This window comes from Nylanderia fulva, unplaced genomic scaffold (genome assembly GCF_048542155.1).
Source record: "Nylanderia fulva isolate GAGA-0341 unplaced genomic scaffold, ASM4854215v1 Scaffold22, whole genome shotgun sequence".
Taxonomy (NCBI): domain Eukaryota; kingdom Metazoa; phylum Arthropoda; class Insecta; order Hymenoptera; family Formicidae; genus Nylanderia; species Nylanderia fulva.
This window is the reverse complement of record NW_028190285.1, coordinates 3,424,900-3,447,848: the sequence shown is the minus strand read 5'-3', so window position 1 is coordinate 3,447,848 and position 22,949 is coordinate 3,424,900. Positions and strand designations below refer to the sequence as shown.

At 33.9% G+C, this 22,949-nt stretch overlaps 6 protein-coding genes across 16 annotated transcripts in view; 3 read left to right on the top strand and 3 right to left on the bottom strand.

Annotated features, from left to right (window-relative positions):
* sick (sickie) overlaps window positions 1-5,066 on the top strand; it is a 153,486-nt gene extending 148,420 nt beyond the window's left edge. For all 6 annotated transcript variants that reach the window (XM_029300007.2, XM_029300009.2, XM_029300006.2 and 3 more), the window contains 5 exons: window positions 54-592; window positions 785-1,315; window positions 1,453-1,655; window positions 1,986-2,353; window positions 2,683-5,066. In XM_029300007.2, the coding sequence (XP_029155840.1) occupies window positions 54-592; window positions 785-1,315; window positions 1,453-1,655; window positions 1,986-2,353; window positions 2,683-2,832 (1,791 nt within the window). In that variant the 3' untranslated portion in view covers window positions 2,833-5,066. The remainder of the gene's footprint in view (window positions 1-53; window positions 593-784; window positions 1,316-1,452; window positions 1,656-1,985; window positions 2,354-2,682) is intronic.
* Window positions 3,745-8,798, bottom strand: LOC114928685 (glycosaminoglycan xylosylkinase). Its single transcript, XM_029299952.2, is given in 6 exon segments — window positions 3,745-5,827; window positions 6,024-6,250; window positions 6,471-6,739; window positions 6,984-7,284; window positions 7,641-8,021; window positions 8,695-8,798. Coding segments are annotated over 5 exon segments (1,407 nt in total). The 5' UTR covers window positions 8,695-8,798; the 3' UTR covers window positions 3,745-5,598.
* Window positions 8,799-9,206: 408 nt separating this feature from the next.
* On the bottom strand, window positions 9,207-13,109 carry LOC114928670 (pre-mRNA-splicing factor 38B). 2 transcript variants are annotated; one of them, XM_029299931.2, is made up of 6 exons: window positions 12,803-13,109; window positions 12,072-12,355; window positions 10,835-10,986; window positions 10,271-10,675; window positions 9,747-9,977; window positions 9,207-9,535 (listed from the first exon to the last, which is right to left on the bottom strand). In XM_029299931.2, exons 1-6 carry the CDS (start codon window positions 12,831-12,833, stop codon window positions 9,463-9,465), a joined length of 1,176 nt encoding a protein of 391 aa, XP_029155764.1. In that variant the 5' UTR covers window positions 12,834-13,109; the 3' UTR covers window positions 9,207-9,462. The 2 variants fall into 2 exon arrangements, with proteins under 2 accessions (XP_029155764.1, XP_029155765.1); XM_029299932.2 differs by lacking the exons at window positions 12,072-12,355; window positions 12,803-13,109 and adding an exon at window positions 11,283-11,960.
* Window positions 13,110-14,087: 978 nt separating this feature from the next.
* On the top strand, window positions 14,088-17,492 carry Non1 (nucleolar GTP-binding protein 1). Its single transcript, XM_029299959.2, has 9 exons — window positions 14,088-14,323; window positions 14,436-14,710; window positions 14,802-15,039; window positions 15,105-15,347; window positions 15,416-15,670; window positions 15,755-16,039; window positions 16,115-16,393; window positions 16,591-16,734; window positions 16,985-17,492. Exons 1-9 carry the CDS (start codon window positions 14,276-14,278, stop codon window positions 17,138-17,140), a joined length of 1,923 nt encoding a protein of 640 aa, XP_029155792.1. The 5' UTR covers window positions 14,088-14,275; the 3' UTR covers window positions 17,141-17,492.
* On the bottom strand, window positions 17,479-20,059 carry LOC114928692 (uncharacterized). 2 transcript variants are annotated; one of them, XM_085482778.1, is made up of 4 exons: window positions 19,801-20,059; window positions 18,932-19,340; window positions 18,552-18,724; window positions 17,479-18,253 (listed from the first exon to the last, which is right to left on the bottom strand). In XM_085482778.1, the coding sequence occupies exons 1-4, from the start codon at window positions 20,042-20,044 to the stop codon at window positions 17,877-17,879; spliced, it is 1,203 nt and encodes a 400-aa protein (XP_085338904.1). In that variant the 5' UTR covers window positions 20,045-20,059; the 3' UTR covers window positions 17,479-17,876. The 2 variants fall into 2 exon arrangements, with proteins under 2 accessions (XP_085338904.1, XP_029155793.2); XM_029299960.2 differs by having other exon boundaries at window positions 18,932-19,298.
* A 404-nt stretch (window positions 20,060-20,463) lies between these two features.
* Window positions 20,464-22,021, top strand: LOC146723218 (uncharacterized). 4 transcript variants are annotated; one of them, XM_085482777.1, is made up of 3 exons: window positions 20,836-21,011; window positions 21,096-21,226; window positions 21,306-22,021. In XM_085482777.1, the coding sequence occupies exons 1-3, from the start codon at window positions 20,935-20,937 to the stop codon at window positions 21,548-21,550; spliced, it is 453 nt and encodes a 150-aa protein (XP_085338903.1). In that variant the 5' UTR covers window positions 20,836-20,934; the 3' UTR covers window positions 21,551-22,021. The 4 variants fall into 4 exon arrangements, 1 of the variants encoding a protein (XP_085338903.1); XR_014924689.1 differs by lacking the exon at window positions 20,836-21,011 and adding an exon at window positions 20,464-20,543 and having other exon boundaries at window positions 21,096-22,021; XR_014924687.1 differs by lacking the exon at window positions 20,836-21,011 and adding an exon at window positions 20,550-20,796 and having other exon boundaries at window positions 21,096-22,021.
* Window positions 22,022-22,949: the final 928 nt, after the last annotated feature.

Sequence of the window (22,949 nt, the reverse complement as noted above, 5' to 3'; positions counted from 1 at the left end):
TAAAAATGAGTCCATAATTTATCCCTTTTACATTAATTTATTGCTGTTTCTAGTACGAGATGCTGAATCTAAAGCAGAACAACGAGCGTCTCCAGCGACTGGTGACTTCGAAATCACTCACCTCCTCGCAGTCTTCTCTTCCCAGTGATCCAGATCGACGCTTCAGTATGACCGAAGTGGCATCGAGCGTTGCAGCATTGTCGAACGGCGATGCCAGTTCCACAGCCGATCAGCTAGAAGATCTCAATGTCCCGGTAGAACACGACGTGGTGCCATCGAGCACGACAACTTCAGAATCGGTTCTCGAACAGGACACTGACGGCAAGAGGATTAACGTGGCCGTCTACCTCGGCAGCGAGCGGAATTTCAACTACAATTTAGTTACCGGAAGCGGTTCCGCCGATGGTACCATAGGCGAACCACCTCATTGCGTAATTGCCAACGTGTGCATTAGCAACAAAACCAGCTGGGACGCATTGGATTCTGTAGTGAGACGTTGCTTCAAAGAGTACGTTTCCCGAGTAGATCCTGTGACGAGTTTAGGTCTCGGCGTCGAATGCGTCGCCGCGTATCATCTCGGCGAAGCGTCCAGGTACATGCTTACTTTCAGACTTTTAGAGTGATATAAATTGAAAACTTTATCGAAGACTATATCCTCAAAAATACCCAAATCTCTTGAAATATGTAGTGCATACATTTTAAGTTTTATATTCTTAAGCTTTATCATCTTCTACTTTCATTCATAAGATAATTACAATAAATGTTCTCTTTTCGCGTTATACAGATGCACCACTGATTCTCAGCACCCTGAGCTGTTGCCCTGTGGCTACCTGGTTGGCCACGTAAAGACTATCTATCTAGTGCTGTCGGGCTACTCCTGGCTAGCGGTAGACACCTTGATACCGCGCTCTATAGTCCAACGTTTGATATCTCTTCTAACGGAACATCGTAGAGTGATTTTATGCGGTCCAAGTGGTACAGGAAAAAGTTATCTGGCCGGAAAACTGGCGCACGCCCTAGTAGATGCTGATAATGACCCGAAGGACGCCGCCGCCGTTGCAACATTTAATGTCGATCATAAATCCAGCAAGGAACTGCGCCAATATCTCGCACATATTGCCGAAAGATGTGATTCGAGTGCTGCCGATGAATTGCCCAGAGTGATCATTTTGGAAAATCTTCAGCATGCGGCGTCTCTGGGCGAGCTCTTCAGTGGTCTTCTAGGAACCAGGCATTCCTCGTGTCCTGCCATCATTGGTACCATGAGTCAGGCTACTTGCAGTACCACCAATTTGCAATTACATCACAATTTCAGGTATGTTTGTTGACAGATGACCTTCTCTGCAAAGCAAAAAAAAGTTTTTAATAATTAAGCATGAGAAATTAAATGTTAAAATTTTAAGTTAATTTCTGTTGAATGAGAACTGGGTTTTTAATTATGTAATTAAACAGGTGGGTACTATGCGCAAACCACATGGAACCAGTCAAAGGATTTCTGGGACGTTATTTGAGAAGAAAATTATTGGAGCACGAATTGCGCGAGTGCGCCGGAACGAGGAACGCGGAAATGGCGGCAGTAGTAGAGTGGCTGCCACGTGTATGGTTGCACCTCAACAAGTTCCTAGAAACCCACAGCAGCTCCGACGTCACCATAGGTAATTGGTGATATCTAAAATATATTTCTATACATCTCAGGAGATTGTAATATCAGATGATCTAATTCAAATTATACAAAAGTTGTAGACTCTTAAGAGCCCCAGCACAAACAAAAATCTCTTCAACAAAATTTTTCTCATTTTTAATTCTCATTTTTTTATATTAATAAAAAAATGATTTTTAATCATTAAATTTCCAGGATACCTATACTCTTGCAATAAAATTCTATTAGTTTTTAAATTAAATTTGCTATTTTTAATCGTCGATTTTCTTGCTAACTTACTTTTCGATTATTTCAAATATATGACAATGATAAATATTTATCTTAGGACCACGACTTTTCTTATCGTGCCCGATGGAAGTAGCTGGCTCTCAAGTATGGTTTACCGATTTGTGGAATTATTCGGTCATTCCTTATCTGGTGGAGGCGGTCAGAGAAGGCTTAACGTTGTACGGAAGACGCGTGAGTGGAAACGGAAACGGTGAACCCACATGGGAAGATCCAGCGCAATTCATCACGTCCAGCTACCCGTGGCTGTCGACGCATGCTGTACACGGCGGCAGCGATGCTCTTCTACGTTTGAGACCCGAGGATGTGGGATACGACGTCGTCTCCAGTGGACATACTTCTGGCGTGGGCGCCTCCAGTGTAAAGAGTCTTGGAAGTACTCACAGTGACACCGAAGGAGATCCTCTGGTTAGCACACAAAATATTATGATTAGAGAACTCTCTTTAAAGCACCCAGATATATATTTCAAATATAAAATTAATGTTCCTCTCCCAAAAAGATATAGTAGAATATCGTTATGTAAAGAAAATTCAGAAACCTATATATAAATGAAAATCTCGAAAAAATTAATTATATTTTATCACGTTATAGAGAAAATGTATATTATTATTTTATATTATACTAAGTACAGTATACTAATGAAGAAAAATTATTTCTATTGCTTTGTGCAAAACCATTCAATAGTAAATCTTATAGTAATTGATTTAAATGTTGTATTATACCTTTATTTTTGCAGCTTAACATGCTGATGAGGTTGCAAGAAGCGGCCAATTATTCGAGTCCGCACAGCAACGACAGTGACTCGGTGACATCTCTTGACTCATCGCATACTCGTCACTCGGAGGATTTAAGTAGTTCGACGCGAGGAGTGGAATCGGCACTTTAAATTAGCAAGATATATCGTGAAAAAACTCTGCCGAAAGGTCGAGGCATGCGTACATCGACTGCTCAATAATTAAAAAAGATATAAAAATAAAGATCGATAATTCTTGCAATCATTCTGATCGCCGAAAAAAATTCAGAACAAGAATTTATTTATAAATAAAAGGTAATTATAAAAGAGGGGGATGTATCCTCATCATCAGGGAAAATTCAGTGGAATATCTCTAAGATTAAAAATATCGAAAAAAAAATTACAAATATAAATCATACTTTCGAGTCAAAGTAAGAGTTCAATTAAATATTTGCGATAATTGGTTACAATAAATATGTTTCGTGTTTATTAAAACCCCTCTAAAACGCGCAATAAAATGAAAACAAATCCCAAAGAAGCGCCAGCTATTTTAAAATCGCAGGATACCAACCAAGAGCTTCAATAACGACCTAAGAGGGATTTAAGATGCCTATTAAAGCTGGCCTATATTTATAAATTTCTACGTGCATTCAGCACCGAAGGTGTGATATGTAATATTAAATGAACATAAAACGGCGACAACAAATAAACGCGTCGACCCCTCGCTCTTTAAAAAATAAGCGAATCGAGAGGATTTAAAATTAAATGTATACAATTAGAATTTGAAAAATTAGTTAAAATTTTTTAAATTTATTTCAAAAGTATTTTCTGCTAAACAAAAAAGAATTTCAAAAAAAACCGTAAAAGAGATTAATTTCTTAGCAAGAGAAACATTAAAATAAATTACAAGTAAATTTCATTAAATTCTTAATTTAATTTCATCATTGCAATTTATTTTATGAAATAATTCTAAAAGCAATAGTAAATAGTAGAAACATCAAAAATTTTATTTCGCAGAAAGAAAACTAAATTCTTTCGGTTCGGCTCATTTTTTTCGGAGTGTAAACACGCGAATACGATGCAATAATTTCTACGCTGCCGTTTGCAGAATTCTATTTTGATGGGACGCATTTTTTCACTTACGACGAGAAACGAGCGTATAATTAATAAAATGAAAGTCGACTCGTCTCGATCTCGTCGTTTGATATATGCAGTATTAATAGTAGAGCGCAAAAAAGAAAAAAAAAGAATGGCTTCGAATTGAGAAATTTTGAAAAAATAAGAGATTTCTCTTTCTCGTCCGATACATATTTTTTATGTAAAATTATCTGAACACGGACGGATCTCAAGGACGACTAAATGAACAATTCCCTCGCTTTTAAACAAACAAAATAAAAGCGAGCGAGTTCGAAGCAAACGATCGTGGTCTGTGCAAAGATAGTCTATTTATACATACTTTGCTACGAAAGCTCTATTTAATTAAAGAATGTTGATATAATATATATATATATATATAAATAATATATATATATATATATATATATATATATATATATATGTATGTATATATATACACTCATATACCTGAATACGACGATATGGCGCTCTAAATATATTATATAAATATATACATATTTAAAAAAAATAGAATTTTTAACTAGCCTGTAAGGTACGTGAATAATTCTGGTCATGTAACGTTGTAAATATGAGATAAAGCGAGATAGGTTACGCTAGAATGCTGCAAATTCGATTCAAAGTCCCATACAAATGGGCCTCGATATCTCTCTGCGACAGTTTTATCTATCTGCGCTTTCTTATATTTTTTCTAAGTAGTTAAAGTCTAAATCTTCGTCATTTCTTGCAACAAGAAGAAACATTGTATTTTTTTTATTTCATATACATATATTTTTTTAGGAAAATTCTAATCTCTTACATAGAATCAAAAATTCATATAAAAAATTTTGTTAGAAAATAAAAAGTTATAATTATTTATTTCCTTATCAATTTATTTTTGAAGTTCATAGACTAGAAGTTTGTCATTCTAGATAACGCACAATTTCCTAAAAATTAAACAGGTTTAGATATTTTTAGAAAAAAATATAGAAAATAAGTGCATTTTTAATTATGCTAATTAAAAGATTACCGTCGCGGGAGATAATGCGAGATTCACGAAGACTATATATAATGTATATGATTGATGGCATAGTGTTCTCTAATTACGATGAGAGGGAACACGTCAACGTATAATAATACATATATGATAATACAATCGCATTTACAGGTTTTTTTACGTTTGTACCGTATTTATAACGCTGTACGCAGCACTCCAAACTCTATCCAAATAATGATAATTAACTGTGTCATCAAATAAATCGCATTCAAATCTGTCTCGCGCGTTCATCTTTCTCATTTCAATCTCCGCATTTACCTCTTGACAAACCATGAAAAAATCATTATACTTTAAGAAGTTATTTCTAGCGAAAAAAATCATATTTCTCTTTCTCTCGTCAAGTAACATTCTGTGCCAAGATATGATCAAATTTTTAAAAATTGAGAGAAAATATAATAGATATTTATTTTACATAGAGAATGGAGTTCCTAACTATATAAATAAATTTTTATTTGTCAGATATTTAATTTAAAATAAAATATTTTCAAAAATATTAAAATTTCTTTTACAAGGAGTATATTTATATTTTTATATTGCTTAAATTCTTCAAATTTTATTTAATTGTTAATTAGTTAATTCTCAATTCTCTCTCTCTCTCTCTCTCTCTCTCTCTCTCTCTCTCTCTCTCTCTCTCTCTCTCTCTCTTCTCTACCAACTTCACTCTCTCACTTCTATTGATTTTTTTCACGAAACATTTCCATTTATGTAAAAATTCTTTTCATTGTTCTAAAAAAAAAATTATCCTCGGGCTACCGATGATCCAGGATCACATTTGAAACATATTTCTTTTTCTTCAGACAGTTCTCCACCACAGCGTAGATGATAAGTAATCTTCTGTCCATGGCACTTAAATGCGCCTCTGTGATCAATGGAAGGACATTCGATATTTCAGCTTCGTGTGCAACTAGTCTACCCAACGCAATGCTTAAGGATCCACCACTGAATAGTCGCAATCTGTCCCATGTAGTTTTATGAATTCTGAAATAAAATTGACTTTTATCAATTTTTTTCCAACTTTTCATAAAATTTCCAAATCTAAACTACCAAAGAGAATACAAAGTTAGATTTTCAATGCAGTTTTAAATGGTTTTAGAGATTTTAAATAACTTCAGAAGTAACGTCAAAATTAATTATATTTTATTCTACTTAATTACCAATTATAATTTGTACTCACATGCAACATTGATAGAGAGGCGCCAGAATATCGAGATGATCCACGTCGGGATTGCCTAGGCTTTTTCCATTATCGATTAGCAACACCGCGGGATTATGAAAATTATTTTGTGCGAGTTCATAATGGTGACGATCGCCATTATCCATGAGAAAGTCAAAGATAGCTGTATCGATTAAGTCCAAGAGCCTGCTAGACGATTGTGGCGAATAAGTCTTAGAATCCATTACCTGAAAAAAATTCTTAATTTTGCATCTTCAGAGAACATAAAACATCAATCATAAATGCATTTCATAGTGTGAATTCTTTTTGTCTTGCAAGTTGTAATTTTATAATTTTTTTTCATTTTGTGGAAATGTAAAATACATAAATTGTAAGTAATTAAATTGAAACACATCTCATGTCAGTCAAGTAACTTTTAGTAAATAAATTCTATGCTTAATAATATACCTTATCACAGTAAGCCTCGTCGACTTCCCATGCAGCGAGCTTATTCTTTTTGTACGTTCGTTGCCAAAGATGACGGTGTTTGATCAGTCTTAGATATCGTGGAAGCCAAAAAATGAGAGCACCTTCGAGTATGTCCCCCGATCCGCAAACGGGATCAGCCGGAGAACAATAATGGCAAACTCCATACAGGCATGTGTCATTACCCTCTTGATACATGGTTGCGTATAATCCTGGAGTTGCAATTTCGCGAACTTCCTCTACTAGATCAACTACGAATAGAAATAGAGAGACAAAAAAATGACTATTAACTTATAGCAGAAAGTTCAAAAACACTATGCTTTTTCTTTATTGGAGATGGATAATTAATAATAGAGAAAGATAATTTAATTGAGATTTTTATCACAAGAACCTGATAGATTGTACTTTTAATTTAATTGAAAATACTATGACAATTCTACTATAATTCAGATTGAACTCTGTTCAATCCCCTTATTTCATTGTATTTCAACATACGTTTTCGTATGACGGTGAGAGGTACTCTTCGCAATGATAGCAAAGATGATAAATAAAAAGCCACCACTTCGGCATTATGTCGGTCCTTGCCTTGGTAGACCGGTCCATGTATGATAGCATCTCTGGAATACCATTGTGGTTTAAATAATGCTTTTATGTCGTTTTCCAGATTAAGCATGAGTTTCAGCTGAGTACCCAATGGAGCATTATCAGCACGAACTACTTTAGACTTTCGCAAGACTTCCAGAATAGTCCCTAATTCTGGAGCTGCTGGTGGAATCAGCTGATGTGCATCTGGCCACTATACATACAATAAATAATTTATACTTTACTATTATTATTAAATTTATTTAAGTTATGTATTATTTGATTAAATAAATGATCAAATTATTCAACATAATAAAACCTTCAAACATTGTAGAAAAAGAGAAAAGATTGGAAATTAGAGTTTATTTCAGATCTGCTAAATTTATTATAAAATAACATAAATTAAGAAATTTATATTATTAAGAAATTTATATTATTAAAAAAAGGTAGAATCAAATTATTTGTCTTTAATCTCTAAAAAAATTCAATTTCAAAATTTCAAAATCTGTTATAAGTTTCCAAATTACTCAAATGTGACAAAATATACTTTGGAAAATTTTTCTTACTAACATTGTTATTGGGAATATTTCAGATATCCTCACGAACGTTTGGCATTATCCTCAGCTCAGCCAGCAACCGTTCTAGAATGAGCGTATAGCTGCTATTTTGCTTAAAATATTTGGAAGGTAGTGTGCGAACCTCTTCCTTAATCTTCTCACTAATATCCTTTACAATCGATCTCAATTGAGATCGATCTTGTAGATTCTTTTCATTAGACCTTGAAGATGTAAAAGAGTCTTGTCCAGATTTTGGTTCAGGTAAATTTCTGGAGTAGATCCTTCGCGAGGTGGATGAAGTCTCGACAATCATCCGGATGAAGTAGATGTTCACACTGAGGACTAATATTAGGAGGATGCTCAAAGCAAAGAAGGCGCAACGTCGGCCAATCATCTACAATTTTTATGAACATTAGCAATTATTACATAATTGTGTATATAATAATAAAATTAGATTACTAATTAATTTTATAAAGTACTAAGATAATAATAATTTGTATATTAAGTTAAATTTGAAAGTAATATTTCTTTTTAAGTTTTCATTAATATTGAAATATCCCATCTACTTTAAAATTCTAAAAATTATTAATTTTCAATGTCTTGATTCTTCTTGAAACATTAATTGCCTTGACTATACATCTCAAATTATTTTTTACTTAAATAAAGAGTTTAATTTTTACAAATTTACATTCTTAAAACATAACAAGTAATTTTTATTAAATTAAAAATTGACACAAAATAAATTTTATACAAAATAAAAATAAAATTTCCCGCGTTACGTGATGCATTTCCTACTTGCAAATGTCACAATTCATAACAATGTTATGTGACGTTGCTCGTTGTTCGCGCTGGTATACTAATTACCATTAATTATAATTAAATGAATATCTTCTCGCTCCATCAAAATCATAATTGCGGCTATAATACAGTATTAACACAATATAAACACAACTTTCGCAACAAAAATTCCGAATTTTATTTGCACGCAAAAATCGATATTATTGGTATCAGCAGGTCCACTCATAGTTTGACGAACAATAAGTTTAACTTTTTGATCGCTTTTTCACCTTGCCACGCTGTCACCTGGTGACAAGTGCTTCTCTCATGGTTCATCAACTCGCAGCTTTCAACCGCATCCGGACGTCGTCGCCATCTTTGCTCGCAGTGTCGCAGCGACCTATCTCGATAAGATACGTCACTTTATTCATACAGATTCGATCGTATCATACTGCACACTGTTGCAATGTAATTTGCGCACTAAAAATTAAAATTTTGAATTTGGTTTTATAGAGAAAAATTATGAAAAGAAAAATATATAAAAAAAAATTTTCTTGTTTTTTATATATAAAAGATGTTTAAATAAAATGCAATTGTAAAATAGACATTTCACAATTACAATATGATGAAAAACTGCTCGAAATTAATTTTTTTTATTACATACAATACATAAATTTATACATACAGAATAATCTAATATTTCATAATATGAAAAAACTATAGAAAGCAAATTCAATTTTTGTTCAAACAAATCTTTCGAGACATAAAAATATCACAGGATATATACGGTAAGAGACGGCAGTGACAGTGTGACGAGTTTATTTTATAAAAACATGTAAACTACATATGTGTGAATATAGACGAATTAAACTTAGGCTAATACACATTCTTCCTGCTTCAAAATTACATCCTTCTGTGAACACGCACATGATGATAGATATGCGTGCTAGTGTATGATGGTGGATGGCTCGGTATCACTCTGTCTTAATCCCCATCGTTCATATAAATAATTAAATATGTACACAGTATATGCAGAAAAAAAGAAGTTCCATTTTGTCTCATTCTCTTTCCCTTCGTTGCCTTTCACGCTCACGTGCCAGTTCTGTAGCATAGTCATACGGTGAATTTTTTCTAGAATTAAAATAATAACTTTAAAAATTTGCATTAATCCTGAAAAAAATGCAAGAAAAATTTAAATGTAAGAAATTCAAACATGGAAAACATAATTTAGAAACTTAAAAATTCATGCTTTGTTGCAATTATACTGAATTATGACGTTAGAAGTGAAAAATATTGTATGAAAATTTGTTCTTTCTCTTGTAATATCTTTTGTACTTCTCACCTATCCCGATGTCGATCTCTGTCGCGATGACGATCCTTACTCCGATCTCTGTACGACTTGTCTCTACTGCGACTTCTGTAATCCCTCTGTCTTCTATTTCGACTGCCGGATCTTCTGCCGTGTCTATCCCTCTCGCGATCCCTTTCACGTGCTCTATCTCTATCGCGTTCCCGCAATCTCTCTCGTTCTCGATCCCGATCCCTATTTTTGTCCTTGCGATCCTCATCAGATCTGCAAAGAGATACATTCAAACGGAAGTATTAAGACATTGGTTGTCTCGACTGCAAGGTACAATCTATATGTACGCGCGGGAGCTATTACTTTCTCACTTCCTCAATGGCAAACATATATACATATAAGGATAATTTCCTAAGAGTTTTTCCTCGCATTTATGAGTTTCGCCTTGATCTCATTTCCTGACGAGTATCGAAACAAAATCAATGATAATATACATGTACGCAATACTTAAGCAAAGAAATATTAATAAATAACGTGATCGTTGTATTCATACCACGTGGACGCACCTGGCACGCCAGTGGCTCGTACGTTCCGCCTCACCCCACTGAGCCTCATTGTCAGGAATATGTCGGGGCTGTTGGTTGCGCGACATCAGATTACCATTATCCTTATTACGGCTGTCTTTATTGCCATACTTCCCGTGGCTGTTGAGTGTGATCGGTGGCTTTGCGTTACGCGCATTCATCTGCTGCTGCGGAAACCGCTCGGCAAGTCGCAGCTCCAATTCTTTTTGGATCGGAACCGGAATCCGCGGAAACAACGTAGAAAACCACTCGAGTTTTGTTAGAAACTGCTTCAGGATATCGCCCATCTTCATTGTTTGTCCACCGCCTGCCTTTACGTCAAGCTCCTCTTCATCCTCCAGGTAGTCACTATACCAGCTGAACAAGTCTGCTGGTGGTTGCGTATATCTGTAATATAATCGTGATAGACTTATTACTTAAACCATTAGATATTCGTATAAAGAATTATCCAAATTATATTTTTCATTGAAAATTATACGCGACAATAATTTTAATGAATTTTGTATAGAGTCCCTTGCAATATATATTACATCAAGATCAAATCACCTAATATACATAAATCCCAAGGCGCGGATGTAGGGCGAATCCGGATGGTTGATGAGCCCGTTCAGCTGTTTCCTGGTTAGCCTCAGCGTAAAGAGTTTGTACAATAGACAATAAGCCGTGGAGACAATCCCGCCAGCTCCCACGCCTCGTACCTGCATAAACCGCTAAATTTACAAACCCCTCAATCAGTTAAATCATATTTGTCTTACCGTACAACATATGGACCAAATACATGCTACTCTGCAATAAGTGATGCAGTAAAAATTTGATGCAATATGCAGTGATGATAACAATACCAAAACGGTTAAATAAACGCCAATATTGGTAACATTACCATTGCACAAACGAGTGATTATTATTAAAGTTATCTCCATTATCATTAAACTTTTGATACGATATAAGCCTTTGACTTATAGTTTCAATGATATTAATTAAATGATTTTCTTACTATATTGTGATTCCATCTGTAACAAGCGTCAGAACTGTCTCTGCTCCATATCATGTCATTGCATTTATTGTAATATATGATCATCATTCAACAGATCTGTTCTTTTCAGCTGAACTGGCTGTACCAGTTCAGAGTGTATCTTTTTCCTTCCAATAGAGTAAAAAAGATAAATTCTGAACCAAGTACCAGTTCAGCTGGAAAAAAACAGACCTAATGTAAATATATAAATGTGTTATATAACAGACACATTTACATATTATTAATATATATTAATCAGTTTTTACAAATGTAAAAATTTTAACTTTTTATCTTACAAATTGACAATTAAGATACATTTTTTTTCTAAACATTTAAAAGTAACAGGACTATTTAAGCAACATCAAATTTAAAATGTGAAATAGAAAAGGAAAAAGCAAAGACATGTTCTGTTTTGTTTGAAAACCATCTTGCAATAACAATAATCAATATTTCTCTCCACGCGTGGAACGCATCGTTACGTCCAGATCAACGTCAATTATCGACCTGAACGTCTTTCAGCATCAGGAATTTCATCTCTTGTCTGACAATTCGCCCATAAGTCGTCGGTTAGTGCTATAATCAGATTTCCGTGTACAAGCAAATACATGGACGTGCGATTTTGTCTCTTTTTCTCTCTCTCTCCCTCTCACACTCTTTCTTTCAAACCTTATACTTCTAATAAAGACAATAATTAAAAAAAGAAGAAAAAGAATCGAAGAAAAAGAATCGAAGAAAAAAAATTTGATACTTCTTCTGAGAAAACATACTCACGCCTCCACACATGCCGGTCTGGCCTGCAGTCTTTCTGCTGCCTTTTTCCCATGGTTCTAGATGGGAAACCTTGTAGTAAATTTCATCAATCACCTCGTGGTAAGTCTTGAGCTCATACAGATTCACCTTGAAATAATGCGACGATTGTATATTGGTAAGAATCAAAGGATTCAAATTCATAGTCCTCTCGTTGCCCCATAAAGGTAATACGTTTGACTTTTTGCCTTCCTTCTGAACTGGTTTGCGATCCTCGTCGCAGCCACTGGAATTGTTCCATGGCGAACCTATAAAATAAGAAAACATCTATATATTTCATAGCAAATACATTCACTCGTTACATGTATAAATGTAAACGTCACAAATAAATGTAAACAAAAATTGAAAACTTATGACAAAAAAATGTAAAAAAAAAATAATTTTAAAAATATATACACACTCCCTTATATTTATATTACATTTCTGTATATTTCCTCCGTTCGAATCTTTTCAAACTAAGTCAGATGCGCCAATAAAAAATAAACAATGCCAAGAAATTAAGTTTAAAGAATTAACGTTGGATGAATGATCCTACAAAAAGATTCGGAAGTACTTCGAGATGTACGCGAAACAAGGTTAAGTCGTCGAAAGAGACACAAAGTCGCGGAGATGATTTCGTGGAAAATAGTATACTGAGTACAATTGGAAACGAAAATTGCAGAAATTATGAGGACGAGAAACATGCGTCTACTCACCATCCGCACCTTCCGCTTCCTGCGTTTGCATGTTCGAGAGATTTGTGAATGAGACTCGTGTTGAGTCTTAGCATCGGATGTGGCCAAGAAGGGTTGTCGAACTCTTTCAGTTTCGAACTGCTTCGGGACCTTCAAGAAAGATTCTCGATGCGTGTCCTTCCGTAAAAGTGACGTTAACTTTTGCGGCGAACAAAAAACAGAAATTACAATTGCAAGCAATGTGTATATAAATATATCTACTTTGTTACGATCACCGTGGTTTTACGTAGATCACATACACACGCACACATATCTGACCTTTGGCTGTAGCCATAGATTGTTTGGTGGACAAGATGTATATCTTATATCTCTGATAGAGTCCTATATAATAAGCACAATTGGCGTCTCGCTCGCTGATTGGCTGATCGCCTGTTGTGCCCGCAACGATCCCATGTGTGCAAACCATGATCCAGATAAAATAATTAATTAATTTACACTGATAAATATGGCCAGTAATAGGGCTAAGGTGCAATGATACGCGGTTTCTAATACTCTCGAAAATTGATTTTTGAATTATTAGGAGACTATATTCTGCGAAGAAGTCGATAATTCAGTTCGCGAGCGATATAAGTGGGAAAATTGATTTTGGAATGACTAGGAAAATATATTTCGCAAAGAGGTATGCGACCGATCCGAAGGTAGTAGGGTGGTGAGAACATCTCCAAATAATGCATCCTGATTGATTAAACCCCGGACCAATAGAAAATGATCACGTTTGTGATTGGCCCATCAAACCACGCCCTCCGCTCCTATTGATCGTGATCCGGCCAATCAACGTCGATCGATTTGTAAGACTTGAAGCTTGAAGCAAACTTCCGGATCGGTCGTATATGTACCTCTTTGCGAAATATATTCTCCTAATCATTCAAAAATGAATTTTCCAGAATATATCGCTCGCGAACTGAATTATCAACTTCGCAAGATATAATCTAATAATTCAGAAATAAATTTTTGACAGTATTAGAAACCGCGTATCATTCCACTTTAATCTTATTACTGGCTATATTTATCAATATATTAGTGAAAAAATTAATAAATAAATGAATATAGACTAGGCTAGACCTAAATAAAACAAATTCAATCGCTGTAAGCGTCATCATCAAAGTTATTAAGGCAGTCGTAAGAAATTGACCTATCACAATCGATTATTTTTGAAATAATCGACTGTGGTTTGTCAATTTCTTACGACTACAGCCTACGACACTCCATTGTAGAAGACCCTTTACTCAGCGCTACCGCGCATGCGTGCGACGATCCGAGATTTGAGGATCTCATGATTCGGAGCGTTTTGGTTATGATGGAACACGTGTCCGCATTTGCTTTTTGATACTTCCTAAAATTAAATTGTGTACAATTATATTTCTAGACAGAAATATAAGAGAAAAAAAGGAGTGCTTTTATAACGTTAAGGGCAATAAATTAACAATTTGAAAAATGGCTTTATATAATTTCAAGAAGATTGCGGTTGTACCACCTGCTAAGGTAAATTTTGTTATGAAATTTGATTATAATTGATTGCACGTATATTTTATATTTTTTTTGTATTTTCTTATAACATTTTGAATATAATAATTATTTTGTATTTTTCACATAGGACTTTATCGATATAATTTTATCGAAAACACAACGCAAGACACCGACAGTTGTTCACAAGCAATATAAAATCACGAGAATACGTGCATTTTATACGCGAAAGGTCAAATTTACTCAGCAGAACTTTCACGATAGATTATCTCAAATAATACAAGAATTTCCCAAGTTGGATGATGTTCATCCCTTCTATGCTGACTTAATGAATGTTTTATATGATAAAGATCATTATAAGTTAGCTCTTGGACAGATAAATATTGCCAGGCATCTAATTGACAAGTAAAATAATATTTTATATATTATAAATAGATATATACGCAATGTACATGTACATAGTGTAAAACTAATATGATTTGTTTTTTAATTCCAGTGTGGCGAAAGATTATGTTCGTCTATTAAAGTATGGAGATTCATTATATCGATGCAAGCAGTTAAAGAAAGCTGCTTTAGGTCGAATGGCCACTATTATGAAAAAGCAAGCAGCTAATTTAACATATCTTGAACAAGTTCGTCAACACTTAGCTCGATTACCAAGTATAGATCCTTATACACGCACAATAATTATATGTGGTTTTCCAAATGTTGGCAAAAGCAGCTTTATTAATAAAGTAAGTGACTGTTGTTATATTTCTTGTAAGTTCTTATTTTATGTAATATATGATTTAATTTTTAGATTACTCGTGCTGATGTAGAAGTTCAACCATACGCATTCACAACAAAATCCTTATATGTGGGACATACTGATTATAAATACTTACGATGGCAAGTAATAGATACACCTGGAATATTGGATCACCCACTAGAAGAGAGAAATGTTATAGAAATGCAAGCAGTGACTGCTCTTGCTCACTTACGAGCTGCTATTCTTTATTTTTTCGACTTATCTGAGCAATGTGGTCATAGTTTAGAAGAACAAGTAAGTTGCAAGTTACAAAGTATTAGATATCATGATATCTTAACATTAGAATAATTTTGTTCGTATAGGTAAAACTGTTTGAATCCATAAAACCATTGTTTACAAATAAACCTCTGATAATAGTATTAAACAAAACGGACATTATACGTTTAAATGATTTATCCTTGGAAAAGAGAGCTGTTCTAAAATCACTTGAGGATGATACAAACATACCTATGTTAGAAATGAGCACTGTCACCGATTTCGGTGTGATGGAAGTAAAACTAGAGGCTTGTGAACGATTATTAGCTTTCAGGGTTGATCAAAAAATTAAGACTAAAAAGGTAATTTGTCTCGAAAAATCTTTCCTTCCATGTTAGAGAACTTTGATACATAAGTAATACATAATAATTTACAACAATTAATAGGTTGAAGGTCTTCTTAATCGATTACACATTGCTCAACCAAGAAGAATAGATCCCAACCGTGTCCCATGCATACCAGAAAGTGTTTTAAAGAAAAGACAGATTGCTGCAGAGAAATCTGAAAGAAAACGCAAACTGGAGAGGGAAATAGAAGAAGAGATGGGAGACGATTATATACTCGATCTGAAAAAGAATTACGATATCGAGGGAGATGAAAAATACGACATCATACCAGAGATTTGGGAAGGTCATAATATAGCGGATTACATAGATCCTGAAATATTTGAAGTCAGTCTAAGCTTTATTTCATCAAGTTACATGAGTTGATAAATTGCAGTGATAAAACGTTTTCTTGTTTTTCAGAAATTGAATCAATTGGAGAGGGAAGAACATTTGAGAGAAGAAGCCGGTATGTACGATTACAAGGTACCTGAATTGTCAGAAACGATGCGCGAAATTAAACAGCTGGCGAAGCAGATTCGGGAGAAGAAGATTATCATGAAGGACGAAGCGCGGATAATGAAAGCTTCCACGAAGCCAGTTATGCCACGTACAGCTGCAGCCAAGGTCCGCGACCGATCGGTCGCGAAACTGAAGGGACAAATGGAAGATTTGGGTGTGGATATGGAAGATATTGAAAATGTAAGTATATAGAATTTATATAACATATATAGAATTCAATATTTCTAAATAAAATATTTATATATTACGTTATCCCAATTACTGTATATAATATTACATTGTTATCGATGTTATTGTTTAAGTATTTTCATATTATATACATAATATTATATAATACATATAATATATATTATTTATTATATTTTTTCTTTTTATAGGCACACTTTAAACGAACGAGAGCACGATCCAGATCGCGTTCGGAACCTTCTAGAAAACGTATGCGCTTGGAGTCGGTGTCACAATCGCGTGCCCGTAGTATGTCAAGACCACCACGAGATGAAATGGGTGTTAAAGATGTAACGGTATGTTTAGAGATCTTTAAAAATTTAATTGCACAGTATATGGATCCTATTCATATTTTTGAAAACTTCAAAAAATTAATCTAAAAATGAAAAAAATTCCAACTTATATGGATTAATTTAATTCAATTTTTTAAAATAGAATAATCATTCTTGAGTTTATTTTTTATTTTAATTATTTTCTGATTTATGTGAGTCTTGTTTATTAGTTTATCTATAAATAAAAATATAACATTATTTATTTTCATTATAGATGAAATCCAAATTGAAGAATATAGCACACAAGGCATTGAAGAAAAAGATAGCAAAGAAGGGTCTCAAAGGCGAAGCTGATCGTTTCATTGGAAATAAAATGCCGAAACACTTATTTTCTGGTAAAAGAGGAGTTGGCAAAACGGATAGAAGATAAAGTTAATTATTTTAATTTTACATACAAACAATTAATTTTCTTCTTATTCTCCTTTTATATTGTATAAAAACATTTAAGCACAAATAAAAAATGTTATCAGTGCAGTTTTTAGTTCAGATACTGAATAAAAACATCGCTATTTTAAAACAATTGAATTGGATATTGAGAAATTTTCCACCTTTTTGTTTTGACAAGCATACTAATCGAATTTTATTCATAGATTATAATTCTATTATTTATCGTAAATTAAAAGTCGTCTAGCAATAATATCCAAGTGTGCATATAACATAGCGATAACAAATCATAAGTTATAAGTTACTTATATCGAAATAAAATAATACTTTATAATTGATTTATTTGTTCATTGTGTATCACTTTATACAGAATTTAGCGCAGTACCAGATCCATAAGTACGATCCCATTCAATATAAATATTCAGATCTGACTGAGACACACTAGGTCTTACGTTGGAATGAAATGGAATAAATTGAAATGTTTAACTCTTTTCTGTAGTATATTTATCTTTCGACTATTTTATAACAAGTTATTTTCAGATTCTCCTAATGACAAACTTTCCAAATACTCATGTACATCATAAGCCCTTCTCATCTCGAATGGACTCGGATTTGGCTGATTATTTCGTAGACTTGCAAGAAGAGCTAATAAAAAAATATCTAATAAATTATCGCGCAAGAACGACTTGTTAAACAAAAGATGCAATAGACTCAAAGCTAAATTATGGACAGTTACAGAAACACAGCCCGTCAAACTCGTCAAGCTCGAAAAGGTCGTCAAACTTTGGGAATGACTGTATATCAGTAATTGTGTATATATTGTTTAGCTTTGAACCTATTACATTATTGTTGAGCGATCCAGCGCTGCTGTGATAGCAGCCATCTGTGAAGACATGGACGTGCTGCGCGGAGTGTTTAACGCAGCCCGCTCTTGCGAAGTCCTCCCACCCTTGCCAAGGATTGTCTGTATAATAGTCTAAATCTTTAAGATCTGTATCGTCGAACATGAGGTGTGGTAATCGATTTAGGTCCGCTGACGGTTGTTGCTGCTGTTGAGCTTGCAGCTGTTGCTGTTCCATCCGTTTTTGTCGTTTCTTATCTATTTGATTCAAACAATTTTTTTTTAACAGAAAGCATACTCAACTTGAAAAAAATAGCATTGACTATCTATCAGAAGTGAAAAAAACAAAAGTATATAAATAAATAATAAATAAAATAATAAATAAAATAATAAAATTAAAAAATTAAAAAATAAGTAAAAAAATAAAATAAAATAGTATAATTTTAAGAGCAATTATATAAAAAAAGGTTTAAAGTAAAAAAAATTTGAAAATTGATTTTAAAAATTACAAAAAAAAATTAATAAAATATTCAGTCATTCAAATAACGTCACTTACTAAAATATTTTTGAATCTTGTACATCTTTTTAGCCACCAAATTATAATACTCCGATCGTGAATTAGCCATTTCATACATATCACCTTCCACTTTTCTTGCATACGCGACTAATTTGTGCATTCCTTTATCGAGCATGGCCTGAAGATTAGGAGCTGGAATAACTGCTTGTGCCCTAAGAAAAGATACAACGATTGTGTTATTACTTGCCAGAAGAAAAAACGAATTGCAAACAAAAACATGTATTATGTTATGAAATTCTTAGGATCGATATTTTAATAATTTAATAAAACTTAGATTGAAAAAACTCTGCACAAAGCACATGTATGCATAGTTCAAACTTTGATGTAAGTTTAAATTATTATTCAAAATCTGGGCTTACAGTATATGAACAAGATAATTTCTGAGAGATGGTGTAACAGACACGTGCCACCCTTTTGTTCCGCCTTGCACTGGTGTCGCTGTAACTTGACCGGACTGAAGACCGCCTGGAAGCTGCAGATTAGGTAATCTATTCTCTCCACCAATTACGCTGGGTTGTCCGGATTCGCTTAATCCCAATAATGTTTGCATATTGACGGACTGCTGTATATTGGCAGCGGCCGCCGCCGCAGCAGACGTGGGTCCGGTAGCCGATACTGTCTGATTACCAGCTACCCCGACCGTACTAGGATCGGAATTTAAAGGAAGAGATACGTTCGGGGCGACCACTTGTTGCCCAGCACCGACTACGGACTGTCTCGGCGCAGCTGGAACACACACGAATGGCCATCGCATATTTCTTTTCACATCTATACAATAAATATTGTTTTTAAACAAATTTAAAAAAACGTAATATATAATCACTAAGTATATAATATATAATATTTTTACAAACATATACGTTTAAGGCTGCGTTCGTTTTGACGCTTTCAGTGCTATAAGCATCGTTTATCTTTGTTGCATTCTTCTTCGCGGTTTAAAGGGACTGTATAAACCAGACTTGGCTTTGCCTTGCCGGCCATAAGTTTTGATTAGGTCCACAATGGATCAAAAAAGAAAAAAATTTTTCAAACGAAACACGTCTGAACACGTGTCGACGGACGCCAACGGACTCTGTCTTTGTTGCACATTGAATATGAAACAAAGACAGAAGATGCTTATAGCGCTGAAAGCGTCCAAAACGAACGCAGCCTAAATTTAATAGATTTTGCTTTAAAAAAAAAAAAAAAAAAAAATTGACAAATTTTCTAAAAATATCGTCTAACTCACTCTGTGTTTCAGGTTGCGCTACTAATCTAACATTTCCCAGTGTACCTGGAGGACCTGACATTTTTCTTCTTTTTTGGCCAAGAATCACACTAATAATGACGCGCAATCCACGCTGCCAGAGCCAGAGAGGACCTGGCATACCAGGCGCTGGTATTCTAACGCCTCTACCAACGCCTTGGCCAGATATTCCCGGTGTTGTTGTCGGACACTGAATTCCTAAAAGGTTTGTTCGCGTCGCATGCATCAGCTCCTTTTTACTTCAATGCGCTCGTATTGGTCCAATTCGAGGAGCGCACCAATACGGGCGCATTGGAGTAAGAAAGATCATGTTGGGGCATGCGACGCGAACAAACCTAAAGCGGGGTCTACAATGAGTCGGTAGTCGGCAATCTTAAGTCGCAAGACGTAAATCTTAAGGTGCCTTTTCACGAGCCGCTGAAACCGATTGTTTGAGCGACAAAATGATCACGTAACAATTTTTGTCGTTGAACTAAAGCGGGGAGCACACACTTTTGCATAGGCGCATAAGCGTAAGCATAAGAATCTTGATTGGTCTATAAACGTATGCATAAAAAATTCAACCAATCGAATTTCTTATGCATATGCTTATACGCTTATGCATAAGAAATTTGATTGGTTGAATTTCTTATGCATATGTTTATAGGACCATTCAAGATTCTCATATTTACGCTTATGCGCCTATGCAAAAGTGTGTGCTCCCCGCTTAAACAGCGATAATTTTTGTACGTGAAAAGGATAATAGCGCGATAGAATTGATAAAGTTGAGCGTTTCAGCAGTAAATGCATTGTAGTTGAACTGATTCAAACTACAAAATTGTTGATGCTAGATTACGAGCGACAAATCTGTCGCTTTAATCACTTGTTTTAGCAGCACGTGAAATTGCGCCTTTAACCTAAATCAGTTACTACCATTTTTCTCATCTACAATGGGTCGCTAATCGTAAACTGAGTCGCTCAGCTTGACCAATAGGAAGTGTACGTAACCTAACTTAACAAGCATACATGCCTCGCGCCACCTACATGAAGTTAGCCGACAAAAATTATAAAATATAATTATTTTCATTTTCTCTAAATATATTTCGTTTGTAAATCGTTTGATTCGTTTATGATCACATGGGCAAATGGAAACATTATAAAAGTATGGAATTCCTTCGAGATAGTTGCTTACAGAAAAGTTTAATAATGCATTTGTATGATTTCATTATTTTTAATACTAGAAAATTATTTTTGTATTAATTTTTTTATATAAAATAATAAATTTTATTTCTTTACAGTACGATTTCTAATATTAACGATGGAGACAGCAACAGTATTATCGAGAATGATAATGAATTAGATTGCCAAGATGCGAATATGTTAGAAGTTACTAATAATGAAGATAGTCAAGATACGAGTATATTAGGAAGTATTGAATAATTATCACAGTTTATTTTAAAATTTTGAAATTAGAAGAAAATGGTTTTTAAATTATTTTTTTTTTCAAGATCATGTAAGAAAGAGAAGGCGAGCAGAGTCACAAAACAGTTACTTAGAACGTATAGCAGACGCTTTATGTCAACCACCTCCTGACATTGTTCTTCCACCACCCCCTCAAGAAGACCATATAGATGCGTTCTTAAAACTGTTTGGTCATAACTTAAGAAAGTTATCGCCAGAAAAACAAAATGAATGGATGCAACGATATTTAAATATGTCTTACGAAATGTTAAAAGAAAACCAAAGATATTAATGAAATATTAACTTAAATATTAAATTAGCTTAACAAAAATTTTGTACTTTAAATTAAACTTAGTTTTTATTTAAATTATGGAGATAATAAAGCGTGAAATTATATTTTGTTTTATGTGTTAAATACAAAATTTATTAAAATGTTAAAATTACATACAAAATACAGTATAAACGTTATAAAATGAAATATTTATTCCTTTGTTTATCAACAGTGTTGAAATTGCCAAGGTATTGCTCCCTCGCTATTAAAGTATTCACAAAAGTCATCCCGAATTCTTGCAGCTTTCCGAGAACTGTTATTTGTACTACACCTTCTTATATCTTGAAAAGCAGAATTAATGTCTATATTTCTCCTCCAGGAACCTTCTATTAAACCATCGCAACCATCTCGATCAACCATGTTTTCAGTGATATATTCATTGACTCCAATATCTTGTATACGAATATAATTATGAAGACACACAATAGCTTGTACTATTTTCATTGCTGTTTCAATTGAACAATTTATTGGTCTTCTTAAAATTCTCCATTGACTTGATAAAATGCCAAAAGCATTTTCAATGGTCCTCCTTGCTCGACTAAGACGATAATTGTAAATAATTTTGTCCTGATTCAAACCTTGTTTTCCTGGGAAAGGCCTCATTAAATACTCAGTAAGTGGAAAAGCTTCGTCTCCAACTAGCACGTAAGGCATAGAGTTTCCTTCGAAATAAAATGGTTTTGGATCAGGTACATTCATTTCATTGGTTCTGAATTTTTGGCCAAGAAAGGAGTCTCTAAATATTCCACCATCACTGCGACGTCCATAGGCTCCAATATCCACAAAAGTAAAAATATAGTTTGCATCACAAACAGCAAGCAAAACAAAACTGTGACTGTTTTTATAATTAAAATATGATGATCCTGCATTTTCAGGACACTGAAAAAAATAATATAGTGATTATTTTAAAAATAAAAGTCCTCTAAAAATAAAAATCTATTTTAAATTTTTTCAGTAACTTACTTGAATAACAACATGTTTACCATCAATAGCTCCTATACAATGGTTAAAATTCCATACCTCTTCGAACTCTTTAGAAATATTTAACCATTTCTCTTTTGTTAAAGGATATGGAAGAACATGTTTAGAAAGAACAGACCACAATGCATCACAAGTTTCTGAAATAATATTGCTAACTGTGGTTAGTCCGAGGAGATATTGGTAGCTCATGGAAGTCATTGAATCACCAGAAGCAAGAAACCTATAAGAAATATTTATAATAAATATTTTAAATATAAATAACATATTCTAACTTTATTTTTTATTTATTGTGTTTTCAACTTACCTTAATGTCATGCATAATCTTTCACTGGCAGATATTGGTTTTCGAGTTAATACTTGTTTTGTGATTAAAGGTGCT

Bases quoted from the DNA above. Each gene is read 5' to 3' on its own strand.
- LOC114928670 (XM_029299931.2), bottom strand. From the start codon at position 12,833: ATGCAAACGCAGGAAGCGGAAGGTGCGGATG. The intron at 10,676-10,834 runs GTGATTTGATCT...ATTATATTACAG, and splicing joins TTGGGATTTATGTATATTAG to ATATACGCAACCACCAGCAG. The intron at 9,978-10,270 runs GTGCGTCCACGT...ATCTCTTTGCAG, and splicing joins ACGAGCCACTGGCGTGCCAG to ATCTGATGAGGATCGCAAGG.
- Non1 (XM_029299959.2), top strand. From the start codon at position 14,276: ATGGCTTTATATAATTTCAAGAAGATTGCGGTTGTACCACCTGCTAAG. The intron at 14,711-14,801 runs GTAAAATAATAT...TTTTAATTCCAG, and splicing joins GCCAGGCATCTAATTGACAA to TGTGGCGAAAGATTATGTTC. The intron at 16,735-16,984 runs GTATGTTTAGAG...TTTTCATTATAG, and splicing joins TGGGTGTTAAAGATGTAACG to ATGAAATCCAAATTGAAGAA.
- LOC114928692 (XM_085482778.1), bottom strand. From the start codon at position 20,044: ATGCATGCGACGCGAACAAACCTTTTAGGAATTCAGTGTCCGACAACA. The intron at 18,725-18,931 runs GTAAGCCCAGAT...ATCTTTTCTTAG, and splicing joins AATTATCTTGTTCATATACT to GGCACAAGCAGTTATTCCAG. The intron at 18,254-18,551 runs GTAAGTGACGTT...TGAATCAAATAG, and splicing joins CAAGATTCAAAAATATTTTA to ATAAGAAACGACAAAAACGG.
- LOC146723218 (XM_085482777.1), top strand. From the start codon at position 20,935: ATGGGCAAATGGAAACATTATAAAAGTATGGAATTCCTTCGAGATAGT. The intron at 21,012-21,095 runs GTATGATTTCAT...ATTTCTTTACAG, and splicing joins AAAAGTTTAATAATGCATTT to TACGATTTCTAATATTAACG. The intron at 21,227-21,305 runs GTATTGAATAAT...TTTTTTTTCAAG, and splicing joins AGATACGAGTATATTAGGAA to ATCATGTAAGAAAGAGAAGG.